Source organism: Ursus americanus, chromosome 21 (genome assembly GCF_024610735.1).
Source record: "Ursus americanus isolate L20-20 chromosome 21, mUrsAme1.1.p, whole genome shotgun sequence".
Taxonomy (NCBI): domain Eukaryota; kingdom Metazoa; phylum Chordata; class Mammalia; order Carnivora; family Ursidae; genus Ursus; species Ursus americanus.
The window spans coordinates 26,564,556-26,583,714 of NC_142147.1; the positions used below are offsets into that span (position 1 = coordinate 26,564,556).

The 19,159-nt window shown below is 44.2% G+C and overlaps 2 protein-coding genes across 8 annotated transcripts in view; one reads left to right on the forward strand and one right to left on the reverse strand.

Moving 5' to 3' along the window:
* The first annotated feature begins 1,830 nt into the window (after positions 1-1,830).
* Positions 1,831-19,079, forward strand: ZNF821 (zinc finger protein 821). 7 transcript variants are annotated; one of them, XM_045810266.2, is made up of 10 exons: positions 1,831-1,970; positions 2,630-2,691; positions 3,897-3,984; positions 5,292-5,408; positions 10,396-10,515; positions 12,336-12,461; positions 15,129-15,274; positions 15,943-16,047; positions 17,195-17,361; positions 18,125-19,079. In XM_045810266.2, exons 6-10 carry the CDS (start codon positions 12,380-12,382, stop codon positions 18,777-18,779), a joined length of 1,155 nt encoding a protein of 384 aa, XP_045666222.1. In that variant the 5' UTR covers positions 1,831-1,970; positions 2,630-2,691; positions 3,897-3,984; positions 5,292-5,408; positions 10,396-10,515; positions 12,336-12,379; the 3' UTR covers positions 18,780-19,079. The 7 variants fall into 7 exon arrangements, with proteins under 7 accessions (XP_045666222.1, XP_045666218.1, XP_045666223.1 ...); XM_045810262.2 differs by lacking the exon at positions 10,396-10,515; XM_045810263.2 differs by lacking the exon at positions 10,396-10,515 and having other exon boundaries at positions 1,834-1,970; positions 2,411-2,691.
* The window catches only part of ATXN1L (ataxin 1 like), a 28,584-nt gene continuing 12,626 nt past the window's right edge, over positions 3,202-19,159 (reverse strand). The window contains exon 3 of the transcript XR_015728054.1: positions 3,202-3,503. The gene's annotated coding sequence lies outside the window, so the exon portion shown is untranslated. The remainder of the gene's footprint in view (positions 3,504-19,159) is intronic.

Here is a 19,159-nt window from a genome sequence, read left to right on the forward strand (position 1 = left end):
AGAGCCCAACCTGGGTCTCCATATCACGATCCGGAGATCATGACCTGAGCTGAAATCAAGAGTCAAATGCTTAACCGACGGAGTCACCCAGACAGCCCACACTACATCCTCTTTCTCCATTCATCAGTCGATGGACATGTGGGATCTTTCCATAATTTGGCTATTGTAGATAATGCTGCTATAAACATTGGAGTGCATGTATCCCTTCAAATTAGTATTTTTGTATCCTTTGGGTAAATTCCTAGTGGTGCAATTTATTCCACCTTGCATTCTTATATAAAAGTGTCTAAAAAACTTCTGGTTAGATGAAAATATTCCACTTTCTGGCTACCTAGAAATTAACATTTAAAATGAAATTAAAATGTTTCCTTAACCGAAATAATTTCTACCTAAATACCCCAGCCACAATGAATGAATGAATGAATGAATGAATGAATGAAGCTGCTTACCACACAATTGTGAAGGACCAAGTTCCTTCAATACAGCCATTCTCCCACAAGATGCAGACAATGATATCATCTCATTGGAGATTTATGGGAAGAACATTTTGCAAGAACACTTTATGCAAATACCAGGACTTGTTGCTTTAAAAACACGGGTCAGCATCTTCATTAGCTCTTCTTCCTGGGGCCAGGAATCACAAGGACTATTTGCCTAACGCTTTCATATCTTCATTTTACTTAACCCTCTGATTACAAAAACCCTATGAGAGTAAGGTTAAGAACTATTACATTATTATCCAATTTGCATTTTAGGAAGTAGAGGTTCAGAATAGGGACTTGCTCACCAGGCTGGTCAGTGGCAGGGCTGGGACTCAAGGCTAGATCTTCTATTACCAGATCCCATTTTCATTTCTCCGCATTTCCTACTTCAGGTAGGCTCTGTCAGAGGCAGTCTTAGGCATTCTTCAAGAAGACGGAGTAAGAGGAAGGAAAGAAAAGTAGTGAGGAAATGGGGATGATGACAAGGGGACTTCTTACTAGGAAGTGCGTCTAACCACTTTCAATTGCCCCAAATGCCCCTTAAGTGGCAACAGTGCCAAAGTTACTCTGCTCTGTATCTTAAGCCCCTTGGTCTACAGCTACTGTTATTTTACTAGTTAAGAATCATGTTGGAGACTTAAACGCCTAAAAGAAATCTAAAGATTTTTCTCCTCTAAGGTTCTGACAGCGGACCTTGGCCCCTCCCACAAAGGCCCGTGGCCCCTAGGTCTTGGTCACATTAAATGCCTTGGGGGTCGAAGAAACAGCGAAGTTTAGGGGGAACCAAGGGAAGAGGGTTTGGGTTGGGGGAGAGACTCAGGTTGGGCTAAGGAGGGGGAGCCTGCGGTGTGTGGTTGGGGGATGTGGGTTTTGTGGCTGAACTCAAAGGTGGGGTAAGAAACCAGTATCGGAGCTGACTGTCAGGGCGGAGTTCACAGGTCCAGGAAAGGATACGGGACCTGTGGGGCTGACGGGGCTGAAGAAAGACCAAAGAGGAGGCGAGGCTGGGTGGCCCCCGGGGCGCGAGGATGGAGGCGAGGCCCCCCCTCACACATCTGTGATTGGACACTCCCTTAAGTCCCGCCTCCCCAGACCCCCTCTCCTCTAAAGCCCCGCCCACGCCGCCGGGCGCGCGCCTGGGGAGCGGGGAAGGGGACCAGCCTGGAGAAGGGGGGAGGGAGAGAGGAGAGGCTCGTGCACGCGCCCCACTCGCTGCGGGTGCGCGAGCAGCGCGCTCCCGCCGCCCGCGTCGCCATCTTTTCCCCCTCCGTCTGTCTGTCTGCCGTTGGCTTTGTCCGTCTGCAGCGCCGCCCCTCGGCTCCCCGCCACCGGCTTGGCTCGAAGCCGCCCTCCGCCTGCCGGGGCCCAGTCCCGGAGAGCCCCGGCCCGGCCGGCCCGAGCTGCGGCCCGGGGCCCATTGTCCGGCAGTCCTTCTGTCCGGAGGCGGGGCCCAGGGACGCGGAGCGCCGCGGAGCGCCGAGGCGCCGGGTAAAAAGACCCCCGTCTCCTTCCCTCCGGGGCTAGGCTGAGGATGCAGGGGCTCCTCGCCCTCCCCCTTGTTCGCCGGCTGTCGGTCCTTTTGTCTGTCTGTGTCTGGGGAGTGGGCTCCGGCTCGCTGGACCGGGGGGCGGGGGCAGCCCAGGCGCCGACGCTCCCCCAGCGCCGGTTCCCGAGACGAGGCCGGACTCAGCTGGCTCCCCACCAGCCGTTCCTCTTTCAGTCCCTCTGGCGGTCTCGGGCGCGGGAGGGGCGTCCGCGCCGCCGCCCTCCCGCCGTGGGCCCAGGTCGGGCAGGGCCGGGCACGGCCGGGACGGCCCCGGCGTCTGACAGGCTGGGGTGGAGCTGGGGGAGGGGGAGGATGGGCGTGGGAGTGCAGACCCGGGTGTCAGTCCCGCGTCGCGGTCTCGCAGAACGGCTTCTAAATTTAGATTTCTGAGAAGACTGTGTCGTCTGAGGGTTTGTCTGAGCCGCCTGGGAAGACCTCTGGCTTTTGTCGATAATTCCTGGAAATCTACCTGTGCTCATGCTTGAAGAAGCCAAAGGGACCATCTCGGCTGATTGTACACATGCTCCAGACCAAAGAAAGTGGGAACAGGGTCAGTGAGGCAGCTACGTGACCAGCTTTCTTGTCCTCTCCTTTGTGGCAGATACAATCACTGGGATTCAGGCGAGTTTACTTTGCTCCGTGGGAACTGCACCAGAGCTGGAGGTGGGAGTGCACCCTCTTTTTTTAAAGATTGAATTTCACCTGTTTTTTTCATGCTCAAGTCTGTGGTGTGTTCTGGAAGCTGCAACCTAGCACCTGTGGGAGAGCAGGGACAATGTTACGGGGAGATGTTGGCCCCCCTCCAAAGGACTATTAACCTCGTTCTAAAGACGAAGCTTCCTTCCTTTTTACATAGAACCCCTTGTAAACCTGAATCTCAGCGTTCACCTTTCTTCCTGTCCCATTTTTTCTTCCAGATGGTGATGTTCAGGCGGCTCTCCATTTACATTTTTTTGTTGGTTTTAGATTCGGGCTTGGGAACAGAGGCAGTGTTAAAAGTAAAACTGAATGAGTGATTTTTAGGACGATGTGTCTATGAATTTTAGCTTTTATTGCCTGTAAAACTGTTGTCTAACCTCTGAGATCTTAATGTGTTCAAGAACGCACTTACACTGCCGTTTACGTATGTATGTATTTTCTTATGTATTTTCTAGAGTCCACGACTCCACAGGCTTTCTTTTTTTTTTTTTTTGAGGCAGAAAAGGGTGTTTGCTTGTTTTTTCCCTTAATCCCTCAGGTGTGAAGTCCCATTGGGTACCATCTGGTCAGTTCCCCATTCCGCCGCTAGGAGGATTGTGAGATTCAGTGGACACTGCCTATTTGAATATGCAGATACTCATCTGTGTTTCTGACTTGCAGCTTTAGTATTGAACTGTTGTCTCACCAAGATGATCTGAATTGAGTCTGTCTCAAGTTATTTGGTCTTCATTCAGAAGGATCTTCATTACTTTTATCTCACAGTTTCAATTTCTAATCTTGAAGAGAAATTTTAAACATTAGTTAATATTTCATTTTTTCTCTTATATAATAGAGAGGTATAGCTCTGCAAATTTTAGAAAAAAATTATAGACATCCTGCATTTCATTCAACTTTCTACCTTGTGATTCCACAGAGTTAAAGGAAAAGACCCAAAGTGAATATTCCTTCACTGCTTCCATTAATAAAGTAACTACTTGATTAGAAAGAAATGACCTATGCAAACAAAACTTAGCACAGAGAATACATACCATTAGCACTCAGCATATTGCCCTCTAACTAGTTAAAATTGATTTGTACTGTATACATTTGGAGTTGGGGTTTTTTGGTTTTTTTCTGTTGTTGTTGTTTTTTAATTAAAGGTCTGAAAAAGAACTGTGTTTGATATGCAGATATGATAGAAGACTGCCTGAGAGCTGCTTCCTTTGCCACTTCCTGTGGAGGCCTGTCTTTGCCATTTGCGGTTTCTTTCTTCTTTTGGTAAGGGGAGGCAGGATCTGCTTACAGGTCTGAGGTCCTTTCTAGCTACATCGAGAGGAGTTAGTTGGCATAACAGGAGATGAGTCTTCACTAACTGGAGTGCAAAGTATAGTTAGCAGTAGCCTCTCACGATGCCTCTTAAAGCATTAAACTACTTGCTTATTCAGTGTAAGTACAATTTGAAAAGGCAGGAACTGAAAGAAAACTTAGAGGGTTAACAGGTCTATATTCTTGTCTTAGTAGGAAAGAGAATCTCTCTTTTTAATCTATTTATTTACTGTGCCTTTCATAGAAGATTTCGCAGTTTTCACTACTAATCCATTTCAGACTCTCTAACAACACTTACTGCTGGGAAAGTCTTTCTTACAAACTAACCAGGAACCTCCAGGCTTACGTATCTGTTCCCTCCAATTTCAGGGAAGCAGATGCAGGTCTCTGCCGCACTTCTCATTTGGGGAGCTTTTCTCTTTGTTCTTCCCACTGATCTCTTTGCTACATAGAGGCTGGATTGAAAGGAGGCACTAAAGTTATTAACTTTGACCGCCACTCCAGAGCATGTGAGCAGGGCCAGATTGATGTTCCACACTGGGGTGTTGAATTAGTACTCAACAATGTGGATGGCATATGGCTTTTCCGGTGAGAGCTCATCTTCAACATTGGAAGTCTGATTGCATTTAGTGCGCTGTCATCCTCAGTGCCCAGCATTGTGTCTACCCCACAAGATAGAGGCTCTATTTTCCATGTTGATTTCATTTATAGGTGCCTAAAAGTTTTGAGACATTTCCTGTCTCACAGGGATGTGATGCTTTGTCACCTCCAGACAAGATAACTTTTTGAAAAAAACACCTGGAGGCTCCCATTTGTGCAGATTGCAGGGCTTGACTTCCAGTGGGTGTATACCATGTGAGCTACCACCCCCTTTTCCTTCCTTTTGCTTCTTTTTGTATTCACGGGGGTTATCCTTTTGAGCCTGCAGTGCTTCTAAAGCTGTTCGCCTGAGTTTTTTGCTTCTTTTTCTATCCTTTTTCTATTCTATGACCTTGATCCTGATCAATTAACAGTATTCTGGATTCCACAGATAGATTTAGAGTGGAATTCTCTAAATCCTTTGAAGGAGTCCCCTCTTAAACTTCTTGGGATCTTGATGTTGTGCTAGAGATCTATTCATTTCTTTCTTGTTAAAATTCAGTTATTTATAACTGGTGAGTTTTATATACTCAATAACTATTTTTAAAGTCTTTTTATCTTTAATTTTGTCTAACTTCTGGGAAAAATGACATGTGCTAACAATATCCTTATTATCATAGGTCAGCATCCTGCAAGGAGGTAGTAACATATCCAGTTGTGAAACTGGGAAAGGACAGAGCTCTCGGATCAGGGAAACATGTCCCGTCGGAAACAGACAAATCCAAATAAAGTTCACTGTAAGTACTGGGTTTTGTCTTCTGGAACCTGGGAACATTGAGGGTTGAAGTGAAAGAGTAATCTGAATTCAGGTGAAAGCCTCAGTTTGTGCAGGAAAAAGGGTTAAAGAGGTTGAACAGGATGGGTTTAAAGTGCGTCTGGTTGCTGGAGGAGGTGTTAGAAACTTGTTTTAGTAGGTGCACTTGATTCATCCTTAGTATTCACATTAACAGACGTTTATAGTATATCTGTACAAAGCCTGTGCTAGATGCCAGGGCTATAAAACAACATAAAAATATATGAGGCTATCATGTAGCCACAGATACATAAAGTAATATCTAAAAACACAAGACAGTATATGCTGAGTGCCATATAGGGGTGCTGCAGACTGTGTGTACTACAGAAGTTAATAGGAGGGAGTGAGTTTCATGGACTGAGGTAGCAGGGAATGCTTCGCGAAAGAGGCCCTAGACTGTGAACTTGACTGGACCTTAGAAGGTAGGAAGTGGATTTTTAAGAAAGGAAGAAGGAAGAGGGAAAATCAGGTGGGGGAAATGATGTGAGCAAAGATACAAGAAGGAATGCACAGGGGCTCCTGGGTGGCTCAGTTGGTTGAGTGTCTGACTCTTGATTTTGGCTCAGGTCATGATCTCAGGGTTGTGAGATCGAGCTCTGCATTGGGTTCCACACTCAGCATAGAGTCTGCTTGGAATTCTCTCTCTCCCTCTGTCCTTCCCTCCACTTGCACATGTATTCTCTGTCTCTCTCTGTCTTTCTCTAAAAATAAATAAATAAATAAAATCTTAAAACAAAAAAAAGGAATGCACATGTTCAGGGGATAAGGAGACTGTATGAAGCAGAAGTTTTATTTATTCAGGTGTCATAGGACACAAGATGAGGTTGGAGATGTTTCACTGTACATTGTAGAGGCCTGAAGGCCAGTCCAAGTTCATACTTTATACTGTGGACTATAAGGAGGTACCGAAGGTTTTTGAGCGGAGTAAATGGAGTGACATTTAGAATGCAGTGTTTTAGGACTATGAAGCAGTGTGTGGGATGTATCCCATGAGGGAAAGACTAGGTATGCATTATTGCCTTGCATTGTTTCTCAACAATTTTATATGTATGTTTTATTTCATCAATTAGACTGTAAAATTCTAGAGGGTAGGGGCGCCTGGGTGGCGCAGTCCTTAAGCGTCTACCTTCGGCTCAGGGTGTGATCCCGGCGTTCCAGGATCGAGTCCCACATCGGGCTCCTCCGCTGGGAGCCTGCTTCTTCCTCTCCCACTCCCCTGCTGTGTTCCCTCTCTCGCTGGCTGTCTCTCTGTCACATAAATAAATAAAATTAAAAAAAAAAATTCTAGAGGGTAGAGACTATGTCCCATTTATATTCCTGCTATTCCTCTCTACGTCTAGCACTGCTTATAGAGGATGTTCAAAAATGTCTCTTTAAATTAACATTAATATATATATGCAGATTTGATGGAATTAACCAGTTTCCTATGATCTGGGCAGATAAGCATCCTCACCGAAATGTTTAAAAAAGAGCCAAATAGTACCCTATTATTATGGAGGACTGACTACACAAGGTACAGGAACATCTGAAGAGAATTCAGTGGTATAATTATAACAGGTGTTTTCTTGAGGAAAGAACTTTACATATGAGAGAATAGATTAGTCAAGGAGTTTAAGATAAGAGGATTAAAACTTATTAAAAACACACTGTATGCCAGGTACTATATACCTTGACTTACTGGGTAATTTCAAGAGTGAGAGAAGAAACAGTAGGAACAGAGGAATTAGGAAGACTTCAACACTGTATAGGTTAATGAGATTAGGGTGGCAAGCCTCCATATATGATTAATTCTTCAACTCAAGTCTTGGAAAGGTTTTATAAGAGAACAAGTTTGATGCTTCTAGGAGTATATTCTGGAATAGGTGGGTGTGGAAGTCTGCTTAATATAAAGGTGAGTGAGTAGTTGAGGAAGGGTTTAGAAGTTGCTGCTTAAACGGTGAAATGTAGTGGGCCTGAGTGTGATGGTTGTTGAGAGAGACCTCTCTAGCCCAGGTAATCCAACCCAGAGGTTCAGGAGGATAGTCTTCTCTCTGGTTGAAAATGAGTAGTAATAAAAGATACAGATGTGACCCCAAGAAGGCAGGGCAGGAAAAGGTACTCTTAGTACAGATGAGGGGTTCACAAATAAGGCAGCCATAGGAGTTGGGCATTTACCTATAAAAGCCACCTGTCCAAAAAGATTTGGTTAGATTTAAGGAGAGTAGCTGGTGGAGATGATGGGATGATTGTGATAAGGCCAGGGAAAGCCAGTGAAGGCTTGTATGGTCTGTGCCTGTGTCCACAGAGCTTATATCCATCTGCTGACTCTCTTCCTACCATAGCTGAACACAGGATGAGCTGGTATTGGGTCAGACAACAGATGAACAAACAGGCCACGGAGAAGAGAGTATCACACATCCACAGCGGCAGAAATACAGTTTCCAGAGCGAGTGAACAGCATATTGTGGTGGAGTGGGTGGGACTGTGCAGGCTCTATGGTGGGGACCATTAAGAGGGCTGTGAACAGAAGTATTCAGCTGCAACTAAAAAGCAGACCCCCAGGGAGGGGCTGTGTTCAGTGATGCATTTGGGTGGGGAACCGTGGAGGCTTCTCAGGTAATAGACTAAGCCTAACTAAAGAAGAAAAGACACTGAGATTTGCTGGTGTCTCAGGACTTTCTACTTAGTGACTGTTTGGGGACTGAAGCCAATCCTGCCATTTTCAAAAGGGCCTCTTCTCATCACCCATGACAATAATGGCAAGTAGGAATAGGTAATTTCAGTCTTCTGGCCACTTGAGTCTCCTATCCCCTTGCAGTGAAATAGAACCAATCAAATGTATTGAATTTAATGCTGCTCATCTATTTAAAGTAAATGGAATGGACTCAAGGTCTGGGAGGCAAGAATGTCTGCACAGGCTTTGCTGAAGTGTTAAAGCCAGTCGGCACTTGAGTAGAGTAATAGCAGAACTCCATTACATCTGCCTTCTGGGAAGAAGGTTGTGTGGCATGAAGCTCAAAGCCCGCCTAAAAGAATGTATTAAGAATCCCACTGCTGTAGCCTGACAGCATTTGTCAGATCCACTTTAGAAGCCAGCGGGCAGGCTGCACTGGCAGTTCCTCGGCTTTCCTCAGGACTGTCTCTGTATCTAAATTACCTTCATGATCTCTCCTGTCCCCAGAATCATCCAGGCATAATCGTGTAGTTTGCTCAGTTCATTAACAGATTTGACACAGAGCTTTCTGAATAAAAGCCCAGAATTGTTAGTATCAGAGAAACTATGGATGGGCTGTTAGACCTTCCTCATCTCACCTCCTTCTGAGTACAAGTTTCTGTCAGCTGTTTCTAGAGAGGTTGAAAATAGAGTCCATTGTACAATCATTTGGTGTGTTTATGCCAAGCAAACCACTAAGAAAAGGAAAACTTTTTTTTTAAGTTTTTCTTAAGACACTTTTGTTTTCACATTACAAAGTACAAACAAGACTAAAAACTTTGAACTTCAGTAAAAGCTTCTCGCCTTTTACAGAGGAGTAGGGAAAAAAGCCTTTAAAGTTCCTTCTCTTCCAAAAAGCACAACTTGTTTTGTCCTTATTCGTTCTGTCAGCATCCTTGTGAGGTAAATGGCTGTGTTCCCAGCATGTGGTAGCACCTTGGGTTACAGAGACTGTCAGCTGGAATGGAATCCTAAACTCCTCATTCCCAAGATTAGCTCATTTTTTTCTGAATTTGACATCTGCTCTCTTAGAATTTTTTTCAGCTGCTTTGCTTTACTTAATTTCAGTCAGCCAGAAATTGCATTTATTTAATTGAATCAAGGGGTCAATACAGAGAATTGTAAAATCTTTGCCTTTCTAGTAACTTTCATCCCAGACTTCTCATCTGTTCTCCAAACTTGCTTGGATGGCCTTCTTCTTGTCTGGTCTGAAAAACCTTAGCCAAATCAAATAGCATCTTGATTTCATACCAAAAAAAAAAAAAGTAGCACCTTGGTTTTTACTGTAGAGCTTAGATGACTTGTTCTCAACTATTAATAGACAAATAAATACCAATGTTACATTAAATAAAATGGTTGCCCTACATTAATATCTGGAGACCTGAGGTTTTTTTTTTAACCTACTCCAATAGTCTCAAGATAGAAGGAAATAATAATTCTGCATTATAAAAAAAGGCAATTATATAACACTTCTTAAGCACCAGTATCTCTATGGATCCTATTTGACTTGAGTTACTATGACACACTTTTAGGTATGTAAAAGGTATCACTACTTTTAGTATCGTAGTAAAAGGTATCACTATCTTTTTATGAAAGGATAATTCTGGACAGTGGGATTTAGAGCTTAGGTAAATAGTGACTACTGAAAGATCATTCACGTATCTTCTCCTATGAGATATGCCAAAATCACTTGATTAATGGTTTTTATATATTTTCCTTTACATTGATGTTTAAGGTAGGAATAGCCCTGAGGAATAAAGTTTCCCTTAGCCTTTTTCCCAAGTCGGGAATAGAACCAAATATAAGAGCACAGCTTTTCTTTCCAAACTGCCAAAAAGGAATAACAGAATTAATTTGTTCCAACTATCGTAAGTGAGATTGCCAGCAAAAGTCCTAGATAGGGACGTCGTATGGGATAGACTCTTCTCTGTTCTGTGAAGGCCTAAATATTTAGATAGTATCAACAGGCAAAAATATTGAGCTCAAGTTGATGGGTCTAAACTGAATTACTAGTTGATCTTGAAAGGTACTTATCCTTTTAGATGCCCTTCTACTAATCCAATGGTAATTACCTAGTAAGGGAAAAAGAAGTATTCTTCCTATGTTATAAACCTAGTTTGTTTCTGAGTAGGTTTCCTTAGAGATGAGAAGTGTCACTGATGAGAATGGTCTGCCCCTTGGTAATTATCTACGGGTATATAACGTGTCCCTTAGTGCCATTTCTGCCCATGATTTCCAGGTCCGAAAGCATGCATCCACCCAGAAGAATTCAGTAACTAGTCCAGTTGGCCATGGTCTTGTGGTTACAGTGCAACCACCATGAAGAAAAACATTTTCTTTCTACAAAAAGGATGAGGAGGTGCTGTAACAGAATTCACTGTTTACTTTCCCTCGCAGTAATTTATATCCAGTTTGTGATTGTGATATTTTGAAAATGGACTTAAAGCTGCTTATTTTTCTTTTACCTGAGGTCAGTATGGCTAGAAGATTCACTTGAACCCTCACCACCTCTACTCCCACTCACAGTATTGATCAGAGTAGCCCCAGTATTAGTTAGTCAGCATGGTAACTCACCACAGTATCAGAACCATCAAAATGATGTTCCCTTGTCATTTACTGGCCTTGAGAACAGTACTTTGGTATTTGAGGTGTAGCATCAGTTTCTTATGGTACGAAGGTAACATCATTGCTAGGATCAGAGCCATTCTTCTCACACAGAGACAAGTGTTTGTTTTCAGCAAAACCACTCTGATGAACCATCTCACCTGCTTATAGCTCTGCTTGAAAGCAGTTTGAAATACGGATATTAGAGCTGTATGGATCAGGTTTGAATACTTTGCTCTCCTATAAGCCTTAATTCTCTCTTGAGTAAAATACGGGTAGGAATACCTACCACATAGAGTTTTGCAGAGAATTAAGATAGAAACTATAAGGCACTTAACATAGAGTCTGGAACTAGGACGTGCCAAATAGTAATTATTAGTGTTTAACACTTAGCAGATGGATGCTCACTGAATTTTTGCTGAACAAATGTCTAAGTGAATCACATGAAGCCTACTTCATATTAGTTCTGTCATTGCCCACAGACTGATAGCACAGGTCAACTGACCATTTCTCCTGCCTCATTGTATCCTGGCTTGGAACCCGAGCCTGTTTACTTTCCTTTCTCTCCAGTAAGAAAGCGCCTGGCCTCTCGTCAGACATTTCACTAGGGCTTTTTATTATTCTCTCTTGGTGGCTGGAGAATGGGGACTGTAGTTTCCACTCTGAGATAATGGAAACCTCGAGAAACCCAATTCTCTTTTCTCCTTATGCCTGGCCTCTTGGAAATAAAAGAGCACTTAAAAGTTAACTCTCCAGCAACTACACAGATCCTAGGCAGAGTTCATCGAAAGTAAATGCATATTCAGGGACAGGTCCAGGGCTTTTGGATATCCCATACAAGAAAAGAAAAGAAAAGAGAAAACACACCACATTGACCAAGGAAACTAGATAACAATATTATTTGTTGCAAATTAGTTGGTGTCTTTCAGGAAGTTTGTTCCTTAGCAAAAATGAGTTCATATAATTATCTGTTAATCTATTATTCAACCAGTTGTTGATTTGCTTGTGGTTAATTCTGATAGACATAGAAGTAGAGTCAAGGAAGAACTTCCAGAGCATGTCTTGGAAGGAGGGTGGCTGAAAGGTGAGTTTAGAGAGATTGTTATTTGGAAGGATTATTTGAAGCACTTGTTTATAGTCAGAGGTAGACACTGAGTCAGGGCCATAATGTTAGTACACTAAGAATCAGAGATTGTGCCCAGATTTGTTGCCCTCTCTTTATCATCCTGTCACTTTGCCTCTTCTGCCTCTCTCACCAATCCTGATGGAAGGTTACAAATGGAATTGAGATTCTGAAGTTAAATTAGTAAAGTAGCAATTGATTACCTTTTGAAAGGAGTCAAGATTAGAAGGATTTAAGCAAGTGATGCTTTCTAGAGCATCTGGCTTACTGCCCAGGAAGAGTAGCCTCGCCCAGAAACTCCAGGAGGCAGCAAGCTGACTTAGAGATGGATGACCCCACCGCAGGGTACCTGCCTGTCTCCTACCTTTGAATGGTCTGACTTTCCAGCCAGCTTCCCTGGGGATATATGCTGCCCAGCTGGTGGCCTGACTATTTTTCCTTGTGACCACCAGGGGATCAAGTATTTGCTGGGCTAGAAGAGCAAGCCCGCCAGGCGATGATGAAAACTGATTTTCCTGGAGACCTTGGCAGTCAGCGACAAGCTATCCAACAACTAAGAGATCAGGACTCCAGTAGCAGTGAGTTCTGCACCTTCTGGTAATGACTCAGGGCAATGGGAGAAGAATTATCAGAGTGTGTGTGCTCTGGGGATTGTGCATGGGGGTTGGGAGGAAGACATGAAGAAGGAGATTTGTGGATCCTCAGTGTTCCCAAAGGTGTTCTAAGGTGTATGAGCATATGCTTATCCGGAGAGAGGACAGGTTTGGCATTATGTTTTTTTTAACTCACGGCCTGCAGTACTTGGTGCAGTGCCATACACAGAGAGGTCTGTGATGACTGTGATTGGGCAAGGGATCATTAGTACTCAACCTGTCCCTGGCTTAGGTCAAATGAAAGGAATCTGTTTCCTAGAGTCTATGTACTCATTATTAACAAAATGTAAGAGTGGCATTAATGAAATTTTTGCTTGAGGACCCCGTTTTAATGTTATATAAGAGAATTTCCTTACTAATGAGATTATGCATCATATGAAATGCTGAAGTCAGAGCACCTCGCTGGCTCACTTGGTAGAGCAGGCAGCTGTTGATCTTGGAGTCGTGAGTTTGAGCCCCAACAGTGGGTGTAGAGATTACTTTAAAAAAAAATCAATTAAAAAAATGGAATTTAAAGAAAGGAATAAAATGCTAAAGTCAAGGTGTTCCCACACCAAGTCCTAATAAATCTCTGGAAAGAGTAGGAAAAGACAGTGGCAGGTAACTAGCTGACCTCATGGATCATCTGTTCCATGACCTGCCTGCACAAATATATTTTGAGATGTGTTGTTTCCTAGGATGATTTCCTTACTTTACTAATCACACCCGTCTGATATTGGTTGGTATTACTGTGAATGCAGAGTGGCATTTTTTATTTTTCTCCACATTTGAGGTTGAAGAATAACAAAGAGGGAAAGAGTTCAGCAGCCTTTTAGGCACTACAGTTTCCACTCAAACTAATAATCTAGCAACAACAAACAAATAATAATTTAGTGTCTAATTGCTTGGGTACAGAAAAGTAACCCAAAGATTTCTAGAAAACCCTTGGAAGCCGCCAGTTTGAGTAACAGGATAGGAATGGCAACATCTATAAAATCTAATAGGTTTCCATTCTGGAAAAGCTGCATCATCCCTCTAGATGGCATACTTATTTTTAAAAAATCATTTTAGTAGAGAGATGTGTTTAGATTTTTGATCAGTCATGTAATGTGTTTGATACAATGTTGTCTTAGACTAAGTTTACAAATATTCCAGATAAGCTGGTGAGAAAATATGGTATGATTTAATCTGTTCCAATCCTTCATTACTGAGATGAATTCAGATGAAACTTTGGGCTAGGGAATAAGGCATACATACCATAGGTCCTTCCAGGGCCCAAATCCAGTCCACGAAACAAGTAGAATGTCTAATAGAGACACATGTAACTACTAGCAGATGATTTGGTTAGACTTTCTTATGAAGAAAAGGAATGTAATCAGTTTTGCCCAGAAACTGGTGGATTTCAAAATTACACAAAGGATAGTAGAGAGAAGACAAGAAGCACTGTTAGCTAGGAAAGCTGAGTCTCACAGGTGAAAGTCTGCCTTGTACTTCTTTCTCTTGCTCACAGTCAGGCCCGGGAATCTATGATCTAAGTGTGGTTGGGATGGGGCTGGAGTCTCACAGCTTCCCTAGGCTTGGCTTCCTCTTGTGATCTTCAAGGTACTAGCACTTCTTTTTTTTCTTTTCAGAACAAATTCCCTTTTTTATCATGGTTTTTAAAAAATCTTCCCCCCCTATTTTATAAGTAATAGGGGAAAACATCAGTCCACAAAAACCTTGCAGATCCCCCAGCCACAGGCAGACACCCCCCACAGCCATGTCCTACCCCCTAAATCAAAACAAACTCAATTCTTACTTTAGTCACAAGAAATTATATTTCATCCTAAAGAATGGCCTGTTCCCTTCACTTAATGCAGTCAGTTATCTGTCAGATAATCCAGAGAACCAACACAAACAATGGATTTATTTAGCCTAGAATTCTGAGGTACTAGCAAGGTAAGAACACCCTGAGTCAGATAGCACAACAAATGGCCAAAGGTTGGTTGCTGTGCTCTTTTTTCTGCTGGATTGAACAAACCTTTCCCTATAAGGTGACATCATTTTTAACTAATTTACTACTGCCTCCTTTCTTGAGAAGAGGGAGAAAAAACTTGTTGGTTTTTCTCTAAGTGTGCCTTAGGGTTTGTTGGGAGAGAAAAGATCAGTGGGACTCAGAATAGAATAGTACATGTGATACCATTGGAAAAATTGTGCAGGGGGTTATGGAGAAAAGTAAGTAATAAAATCAGTGAGAAGTGTGGGTAAGTCAGAGTGGTGTGTTGTGGGAATGAGCATGGTGTGAGGTGCGTGGGAGGTGTGATTTCACGTATAAGATATTTGGGAATCATGTGTAAGAAGAATTATTTTTATGATAATGTACAGAACCCAATAACTACTGTCTAATGCAATTTTGCCTCAGATTTTCTCTTTCGTGTAAATGGCATTATAAACAATAGCTATAGCTCTTCCACCAACATGATTTGTACCCATCTATACAAACTGTACATTGATATAAACTATTATGTAAGGCCTGAAAATGTTTTCCATTATAGCTACAAGCTCTAAGGTGGAAAGCAATTCAAGATGTATTCATGGAAAAATCAGAACAAGTGACCAAATTGTATGTTCCAGGTGACAGTGAGGGTGATGAAGAGGAGACCACACAAGATGAAGTCTCTTCCCACACATCAGAGGAAGATGGAGGGGTGGTCAAAGTGGAAAAAGAGTTAGAAAATCCGGAACAGCCAGTTGGTGGGAATGAAGTGGCAGAGCATGAGGCAAGTGACAACAGCTCCCGAGTCCAGGACCCCACCTCGCACCCTTCTACTCGGCCCTGATGTGCTTGATCCACAGTAACGGTCTTGCCTCTGGTGGGCTCCTGGGCCTTCATGTGAAGCCCTTCTTCCTTCAGAGCTCCATTTACCCAACCTCACACACAACTCTCATCACACCAGCTTTCCTATCCATCCATATATCACTAACCCAGGTACAGCTTCCCCACTTCTTTCCAGACAGAATATCCACTTTTGCAAGACTATCAGCCGACTTCCTGAAGCGTACTCTTGAATATGCTTGCAAATATAAGTCCGAGTGTTACCTGAGGTGCCATCTTTTCTCTAAATTGCTTCCTGAGGATTCCTGCAAGAAGCAGAGCAGGAAGGAAGCTAATCTTCTCTCTGCAGAGTTTAATGGGGGAGGGGGGATAAATCAGCAATCCTGGGGCAGCCCTGTGTCCTCGGGGCAGGAAGCCTGGGAGAAAATGAAGATAGAAGCAAATGTGATTCCCTTTCCCTATTACTTTTCCCTTCGGTCCATAATGGGAACTTAAGAAAAACAAGTGATATCAGGTTGTGTTCCTTTTAACAGGATACCCTGTTAAAAGAGGTAGGGGCAGGGCAAAGAGTGGTAAACAGTCTTAATGAATTGCCTACTTGTTGAATTGCAGGTCACGGGGAACTTGAATTCTGACCCCTTACTTGGACTCTGCCAGTGTCCCCTCTGCCAGCTAGACTGTGGGAGTCGGGAGCAGCTGATTGCTCATGTGTACCAGGTATGGGTTGGGGAGCCACGCACTCTGGAACACGAGTGCCAGCAGCTCGTTTAGCCCTTGCTTCCAGCTCCCAGGGGAACCTTGGGTTGTTGCTTCCAGTAAGACTCCACTCCAATCCCTAGAATGTTTTAAAGAATAAGTGGGATATGTTGGGTGAACCTGTTCTGCGTTCCCAGACAGACACACTATGAAAATTAAGTATTATTTTTTTCCAAATTACTTAATGCATGTTTGTTTGTTTGAGAGGGGTGGGGCAGGGGCAGAGGGAGAGAGAGAATCCTAAGCAGCCTCCACACCCAGCATGGAGCCCAGTGCGGGGTGCAGGGTTGGATCTCACAACCCTGAGATCATGACCTGAGCCGAAATCATGAGTCGGACCCTTAATCCACTGAGCCACCCAGGTACCCCAGTGCATATTTTAAATAGCGACATAGAAACTAACGTTAATAATGAGGTCTTGTTTTAAAGAAGAAAAAAATGAATTAACATAAACGTTTCTGTAATACTAGAGAAAGTATAAATGAGGGGATCAGAAGAACACAAGCTTGTTGTGCTCTTTTTCCCCCGATCCAGTCGCAGAGCACCTGTGCCTTGTGATCTGTATTAGAAAGGTATTAGCACACATGGCAGCCTTGGTTTTACCGTAAAGATAGTTTGTTCATGAAGGGAGGGCTTTCTTTAGAAGATTGTTTTTAAAAGATCGAAGAAAAGGCAGGACAAAATGCTTTTGGATACCAGTCTTCCTAGCCAGCTTCTACACTTAGCCTTCACTCCTCCCTTAATACACACCTGTACCTGCACAGTGTGAGGCAACAGATAGAAATTATCCCAAGCATGAATTCTTTGCAGGTTTTGAAGAGGGCTCTGGCTCTGGAGCCCTATTGTTTACCAATCCAGCCACATGTTCCAGAATATAGTCAAAACTCAAACTAATGAAATCTGAACAATAATCTGAATGGCCTGGCCCTTCTGAAGGCCTGTTAACACAAGAGACTCTTACTTTTCCAGGTGCTAAATGGGGAGAATAGTTGAAAATCCCTTGTTCTGAGACTAAGGAAAGGGGACATTTCCCAGAAAGCAGTTTCTAAGTGGGTGTAAATTATCTTAAAGGTAGCATGAATTGACAGATTAAGGCTCTGTTTTACAGCACACTGCAGCAGTGGTGAGCGCCAAGAGCTACATGTGTCCTGTCTGTGGCCGGGCCCTAAGCTCCCCAGGGTCATTGGGTCGTCACCTCCTAATCCACTCGGAGGACCAGAGGTCTAACTGTGCTGTGTGTGGAGCCCGTTTTACCAGCCATGCCACGTTTAACAGGTTAGCTGGTCACCTAACCCTCGTGCTCTGGGAACAAATTACTCGGTGTGGGTTCTGCTTTCCCAAATCAAAAGAAAGGCTAGAAATAGGTAATGCAAGGGCAACTGACTCTTCGGAAATACAAGTAATGAAGCTAGTAAATATGCCCGTTCCATTAGATATCCCCAAAGGGAAATGAATTCTCATTTCTTTCCCCTATTAGAATAATATTTTCAACTACAAAAAAGTGGGTGGGGGAGTCCAATAACATTCATGATAAAGCTTGGAGAAGTTACAGGGTGCTGAGAGGCCCCTGATGTGTGAGGACACAGTCTATACTGTGTCCCAGGAAGACTGGAACTGTGTGAATTGTGTCCTAGTTAAATTTGCATTCGGTACAATGCAGAGTCGGCCATGGCAGGAGGGGTTGAGCCAGTGGACTCCTCTAAAGGCGGCCTCCACCTCCAGAAGGACTGCCATTTCCACAGTAGGACTGCCTTGCACAACTCTTACAAACAGAATCAGCCAGCTGGAATGAAAACTGCACATTTGTGGGGGATATCTGGCAGTTGGCTCAGTCTCTAACTCCAGGAGGGCTTTAAAACTTGGTAGACACCCTAGCCCAGAGAAGGTGTGGGGTGGGGGTGGTAGAAGAGGTTCCCAAGTCCTCAAGGCTGACCCCTAGTGGTGAACTTGGAGCAACTGGCCTGGTAGGACAAGAGTCAGAGCTGGATACCTGAGTCTTGCTAGGAGACACTAACCACCCCCAATTTTTGTATTCCAGCGAGAAACTCCCTGAAGTACTTAATATGGAATCCCTACCCCCAGCCCATAGTGAGGGTCCCTCCAGTGCTGAGGGGAAGGACATTGCCTTTAGCCCTCCCGTGTACCCTGCTGGAATTCTGCTTGTATGCAACAATTGTGCTGCCTACCGTAAGCTACTGGAAGCACAGACCCCCAGTGTTCGCAAGTGGGCCCTACGCCGACAGAATGAGCCGTTGGAAGTACGGCTGCAGCGGCTGGAACGAGAGCGCACAGCCAAGAAAAGTCGGCGGGACAATGAGACTCCGGAGGAGCGGGAAGTAAGGCGCATGAGGGACCGTGAAGCCAAGCGCCTGCAGCGCATGCAGGAGACAGATGAGCAGCGGGCACGCCGGCTGCAGCGGGATCGGGAGGCGATGAGGCTGAAGCGGGCCAATGAAACCCCCGAGAAGAGGCAGGCCCGGCTCATCCGGGAGCGGGAAGCCAAGCGGCTCAAGAGGAGGCTGGAGAAAATGGACATGATGTTGCGAGCTCAGTTTGGCCAGGACCCTTCTGCTATGGCTGCCTTAGCAGCCGAAATGAACTTCTTCCAGCTACCTGTGAGTGGGGTGGAGTTGGACAGCCAGCTCCTGGGCAAGATGGCCTTTGAAGAGCAGAACAGTGGCTCTCTGCACTGAACCCGCCTGCCCTCCCACTCACCCAGGTCCACAGGGATCCGTGTTACAGCCACCCACAGAGCCCTGTCCTTACTGCCAGAGGAAGGCTTGGGTTTGTTGCAGGTGGACCTAACCACCTCTTGCATGTGGGAGCAGGATGATGGGGTCAGCAGGGAGCCGGCTTCAGGCAGCTCTGGACGAGGGAGTAGGCACTCCAGAGAACTGGACTCCCAGCCCACTGCTGCAGGGCATGCTTATAGGACTGTGGGGCCCAGTGCCACCCACGGAGTTGTGAGGGCAAATAAATTAATTTTATCTTTACTGGCCTTTTTCTGCTTTTCTCTCCGTTTCATTCTAGCAAATGAAGTGATCTAGGAGAGACCTAGCTGGAAATTTTAGGC